The sequence below is a fragment of the Bos javanicus genome, chromosome 10 (assembly GCF_032452875.1).
Source record: "Bos javanicus breed banteng chromosome 10, ARS-OSU_banteng_1.0, whole genome shotgun sequence".
NCBI classification, from domain to species: Eukaryota; Metazoa; Chordata; class Mammalia; order Artiodactyla; family Bovidae; genus Bos; species Bos javanicus.
The window spans coordinates 73,175,998-73,181,997 of NC_083877.1; the positions used below are offsets into that span (position 1 = coordinate 73,175,998).

Sequence of the window (6,000 nt, forward strand, 5' to 3'; positions counted from 1 at the left end):
TCATCACTGCTCCTATTTCTACTTCTAACACCAGTACTCCCAACTATAATTGGTTCCTCTTCTGTCACCTGTTTCCATCATTCAACAGCCAGAGAGGACTCTGGGACCTGGCCGCCCTCCTCTCTCTACCCCCCAGCTCCAGGCAGTGCAGAGTCTGCTCACTCTTCTTCCACAAGCCCTCTTTGGCTTGCTCCCTGCCTTTCCTCTCACTAACGAGAGACTCTAGTTTCCAAACGTATGTTTTCTTGGCAGTGACCTCAGCCTTCTAACTAGTCACCCCCATGTATCTCTTCCCTCTCTACTAGGGATTTAGCCATCATGTTATGGTTAGAGTCATCTCCTAGGTCCAGGGCAGCTCTCATCATTCATGTCATTCACATTATAAACTGTAGACAGGTCTTGCTGGCTCCCCCATGGTTCCTCAGCTGTCCTTTCATGCCAGCCCAAATACCCAATGTCACAGGTGCTTGCCTGCAGCCATGCCAGTCTGCGTTCTCAGGCATGTGTAATTCTATCCACCTCGTGTCATCAAATGTCCCCTCTTCTGTGAGGCCACCGCCTGCCTTCTCACCACCACCCCCCAATGCGAGTGGCCCAGTCTCTCTCCAAAGCTTCTGCTGCACTTGACTGTGTCTTCCTTTTATCCAGCTGTGTTAGTTAAAGCGGTCTCTCCTCTGCCCGCTTCTCTCGATCGGCTCCTTCATGGGGAGACACTGCTCGTCATCTGCACACCGCTTGCACCCCCACACCATGAGAGCTAGTGCACTGCCTTGCATAGACACCTGCAACTTTTATAAATTGAACTTTTTTTTTTCCTTCTACATGGAGGATGGCAGTATCTAAAGGGCTCAAGATATTCAAAGTTAACACAAAACTGCCTGGTCATTCGAAAAAAACATTATCAGAATTCTAAGTGTAAGCTAGTGGAAAGGGTCATTCTGCCTGACTCTGTTCACTGGGATGAAGTCTGTAGAGGAGAATAGCCATGATGTGTTCTGCTTTTCTTTGGTCAGTGCCTTTCCACAGTGCCCCTTGGAAGCTTGGCTTCTGTTCCGGGGCAGGGAAGAATGGGCAAAAGCGTTCAGACACCGGGGCTTCTGCCACCCTGGCACCAAGAGCCCCACACTGTTCCTCTTGCCAAGAAGAACAAGTTGTACCCACACATTCACGAGGTATCCTCTGCTCGCACCGTTGGCAGGCCTGGGAGTTTCCCACAAGCCATCTGGGTCTATTCTGCTGCCCTTGTAGCTTGAGTTTTTTGCAGCATTGTCTTTTGTTAATTAGCTTTTAGAACAGACACGGCTACTCCATCAGGGATTGTATCCCATTGACTTTCCTAAGAAGGGAGTCTATTCGTTTCTTCGGTGTGTGTATTTTCCCGTCTTTCTGAGTTACACACACTTATCTAGGCAGAGCCCACACAGCACGAGCGCCTAGCTCTTCCAGAATGGAGTTGTTTATGAGACATTTCCTATAAGTCTGCGGATCACCCCGCATGCCTGAGTGCTCACTGCTCAGAAGCTCTCAAAGCTGCTTTTACTTTAGAGTTCCACCTCCAAATTCAGCACCACCAGGCCTTTCATTCCCCGTCTCTTGGAAAGAGGAGAAACCATTAAACTCCATCATTTTTTACTAGGTCTTGTTTGAAGCTTTTGTAGCATTTTATGAGGTCTCTCCTGTCAGTTTGCACAGGGACCTTGGCAGCCTCCTCCCTCCACCTGATCACATTCACCTGAAGCAATCCAGGAGGTTTGGCAGTTTTGGACACCTGACATGGCAGGGCTGGTCATCTCCCAGCCCGACCCTTTCTTATGTGCACCTTCAAGATCTTTTCAAATTTACTGGGTAAATTCTACTCCAAGGAAGTATCAACTTCTGCTCATTAGTTTTGCCTCGTGTTCTTAAGTCAGACTTGGAAAGGGGTATTTGGGGGCTGTTATAAATTCATTTAAAGATAACTTGATTTAAATTTTTGGAAAGTTTTTATCCAAGGCCATTTTCTTTTGATAATGGAAAAGTAATGATAATGGAAAAGTCTTTAAAATTAGAAATGACATCCTGCCATGAAGAGTGAATTATCCTATACTGGTCTTTGGTCAGGAAATGATCAGAATGCCTGTATTGACCACTTCGTGAAAGGAGAGTTGGCCCAAAACATCTTGATAGGAGGTCAGTTGTGAGGAAGTTGCCCAATTGATATAAATACAGAGGATGGATACACACACACACAATCCTTAAATGTGTGGCAATGCATTCCAATTCTGGTCTGTGTGGCAAGAGTCTCAGTCATGAAACATTTCAAAATGGAAGAGCAGGAGAGAAGGGAGCATCTCGAAGGAAAAAACTCTTCAGTCAAAACTATAATATCTTTGTTGCATAAATAAAAGTGTCCAACTTTGTTTTTCCTGGAGCCTGAACACAGAACTTTAAGTTTCTCACCCTTGCGGCTCCTTCACCCAGAGCATCAGAATAATGACTCTCTCTCTTCTCTCCGTGGTCTTGTCAGAGAGCGGGAATCCTGGCCGGCTGGTCAGGTCGCTCAGAAAAATGGCACAGCTGTTCCAAAAAGTAGCCCCATTCATAAGCTGCCGGCTGTCCTCAACTGCAGTGCTGGAGAAAGGCACACTGTTTTATAGAGTTTCTTTTCTTTAAAGGGGGAAAAAAAATACGTGGTATTTACAGGAAAGAAAACTGGGCCCTTCGGTTTTATTTTGGTTGCCACGTCTGAAATGGAAGTGGGGAAGGCCAGAAATACACACGAGCAACTGCGCCTTGACGGGATGATTCATAGTGGTTGTGCCGCCTCTGATGGAAAATTCAGCTGGTTAAGCAAGAGCAGCCATGAAGCCTCACATCATCTCCTCTGCCAGGGTTGATGCCTGCCGTCTTGTGACAGCCTTACTGTGTGTGATTGTATGATTGACTGTCTTTCTCCCCCTCTCAGTTCATGACCAAGAACCCCACCATGCGCTTGGGCAGCCCAAGTCAAGGCGGTGAGCATGCCATCTTGAGACACCCTTTCTTTAAGGAAATCGACTGGGCCCAGCTGAACCATCGCCAAGTAGAACCACCTTTCCGACCCAGAATCGTAAGTGTCCGAGACCACCTGAGTAGACCTTCTTCTTTCTTAAACTGTCTCAGTGTTCCACTTGAGCAGCTAGATGTTCCACCAGGGAATGACCAGACTGGAAGTTCAGAGATGCTTTACAGGGCAGCCTCATCCAGGACTCCTCCTTGCCCCCAAGGCAACAGCTCTCAGTGTGCCGGGGGTTACGTCTCAAAAAGTGTTTACCTCTTGCTTGCCTTGGCCCCATCCTCTCAAGTTAAAATTTCCTGGAGTCGAAGAGGCCTTGAAACTTTCCAGGTTTCCCCAAAAGAGTTTGGTTGAAAAATTCATTGTTCTAGCTGATTTCCTTAGGCTCCTTAGTCAGAGAGCCTTTTCCAAGCCCCCAGGAAAGTAGAGAGGATGTGAAATGCTCCTCAGGGCCCTGAGCCTGGCTCCCTGGCTTGGAGAGCTTAGGTCTGTGACAGCCCCTGCAGCACAGGGCTCGGGGCAAAAGAAGCCGAGTCCTTTTTGTCTAGGAAATACTGGGAATACCGTGGGTGCCTCCCCAAGGGAGGAAGCTGAGTAGGGCAGCATTCCTGAAGGGGTCCAGCTCTTAGACTGAGAGCTAAGCTGTTTCTCATGGGTGAGTCAAGAGAACCATAATGGGAAGGCAGAGAAGCTGGGCTTCCAGTACATCACGAGTTAGGGGGACAAGGGATGCTCAGAAAGAAATACCATTGACTCCAGGAAGAAAAGTGAGAGATCTCATAATGGTAAAAATGATCTCTCCAGCATTAGCTTATAAAGATGTAAAATACATGTTTCCATATGTCATTGGCTTAATCTGTAACAGGCTGCTAGGTTGAGATACCAAACACCCAGAGCATAAAACCACTTCCTTTCATGGGCATCCCCCTGCCAGCCGTTCTGGGAGGAGGGGAAGTTTTGCCAGCAGGGCAAAATGAATCTGCTGGTGAGTGAAGTGAGACGCATTTGTTCCCTGAACTCAGAATTTCCAAGAAGTCTTTGAGGAAAATCTCTTCAAGCACATAGTGTGAATTTACTTAACCTCTGTTGTCTTGTGGGCCCCTGTGTGGCCTGCTGAGCAGTGGTACCTCCACGAAATGGACAGGGTGAACCAGTTGGCTGGGTCAGGTGAGCAAGTTAATTCCTTAGCTTCCCAGCCTAAGACTGGTCTGCTCAGCAAGCTTTTTATGAGGCTAGTGAATTGGCAGTTAGAAATGCCCTAATAATACACAATGCAGTAGAATTAGTAGAAAGCACTGTTTAACCAATTGTCATAACTGGAAATAATGCTGCCGAGAGAATTGCAGGGCCGTCCTCTGAACTCACTGGCAAGGGCTAAGTCCCACGGGAGATTAATAAGCCTCATGCACAGAATCTGAAAGTTTCCTTGTTTCCTTTTTGACAGAAATCCCGAGAAGACGTCAGTAATTTTGACCCCGACTTCATAAAGGAAGAACCGGTTTTAACTCCAATTGATGAGGGACATCTTCCTATGATCAACCAGGATGAGTTTAGAAACTTTTCCTTTGTCTCTCCAGAGTTGCATCCATAGCCTGGGGCGAATAGGACAGATGGTATGAGAAGCAAAAGGAGAGATTTTTCCAGGAATTTCCTCTGTGGGGAACTCCTCAGTGTCAATGTTAGAACAAGACCCTTACCTTCAGGGAACAGGTGGAGAACTCTGTGAAGGACGGACCATCAAGAGATCAACCACTTCAAGTTCTGAGGGAGCCAGGGTCCTAGAAATAGTGGATACCGAAATGAGATTTCATGAAGAAACACACTGCTCAGCTCTTAGTTTCCATGGCTACTTCAGGTTCAGGATATTAATAGGAGCCAAAAGAAGAAAAGGCGTGAAGAATAAACCAGATCCTAGAACTTCCAAGTCACTCAGGCATTCTTACTTCAAGGGACAAACCTAGACGTTGTATGGCCCACTCCCAGCTTTTCTGTAAGCCAAAGAGCCCTGAATACTGGCAGTCTGCAAGAAGTCTCTAAACGCTCATGAAGAACTTGACGAGAAGGAAAGGGATGGCTTTCCAAATAGAATGACTTCCTCTGAACAGAAATAGTGTCCACAAAGCTCATAAAGCCCAATCTTGACAACAGTTGGACATCAAGGCAACTGCTACAGCTTATTCTTTTATCTTTCCTTTCACTTCATAGATATTTATTGAGTGCCCAGTGAGATGGTGCCACAGTACCCAGCAGTGTAACAGATTTGCTCTCACCAAGCTTTCATCTTAAGTTACCTGAAAGGTGTGTGCATTCTGTGAAATGCCTCTCCACGTTGCCTACATCATACTTTGTCTGCACATAACTTTTTTCACAGAAGGCAGCTTGCTGCCCCAGCAGCAACTATCCAAATACTTGGCGGGTTGACCAGCAGATGAGCTCAGCAGCTCGCAGACTGGTGGACTCTCATCGTGGAGGCAATGTGCCGATATTGCTCTGATCTCATCACTGGAGAACCGCTCTCCACTCGGGTCCATGACCAGACTTATGGCTTATACCTTAGCAAGTTATTTAAATTATATTTTGAGAGACAAAGATGTTTGTTACGCGTTTTAATAATTAGAAATGGCTCTTGTAAGCAGGACATGTATCAAAGAAGGACCTTATCATATGTATCCATGTATGAAGTTGGAGAATTTTATCTGGCTGAAATAAATGCATTTTGTAACAAAAGGGATTTTACTTGTCTAAAAGTATTTGTCCCATCCCCACTAGGAGAGGAGATATGTAATTAAAATAAGCTTTGAGCAAAACAGATAGAACTTTTGACTCAAAGCAACTTCCTGAGAGCAAAGGTTGGCATCCCACTGTGTGTGTCACTGAAATGAATGTGGCCTGTCTCTTAGAACCACAACTTTCATTCTGAGTCAGGGTAATGCCGGCCAAGTCTCACTGGCACGGACTCGTCCTCA

The 6,000-nt window shown here is 46.2% G+C and overlaps 1 protein-coding gene across 2 annotated transcripts in view; it reads left to right on the top strand.

Annotated features, from left to right (window-relative positions):
* The window catches only part of PRKCH (protein kinase C eta), a 232,329-nt gene extending 226,564 nt beyond the window's left edge, over positions 1 to 5,765 (top strand). For both annotated transcript variants that reach the window (XM_061429067.1, XM_061429068.1), the window contains exons 13-14: positions 2,945 to 3,088; positions 4,479 to 5,765. In XM_061429067.1, coding sequence (XP_061285051.1) covers positions 2,945 to 3,088; positions 4,479 to 4,625 — 291 coding nt within the window. In that variant the 3' untranslated portion in view covers positions 4,626 to 5,765. The remainder of the gene's footprint in view (positions 1 to 2,944; positions 3,089 to 4,478) is intronic.
* Positions 5,766 to 6,000: the final 235 nt, after the last annotated feature.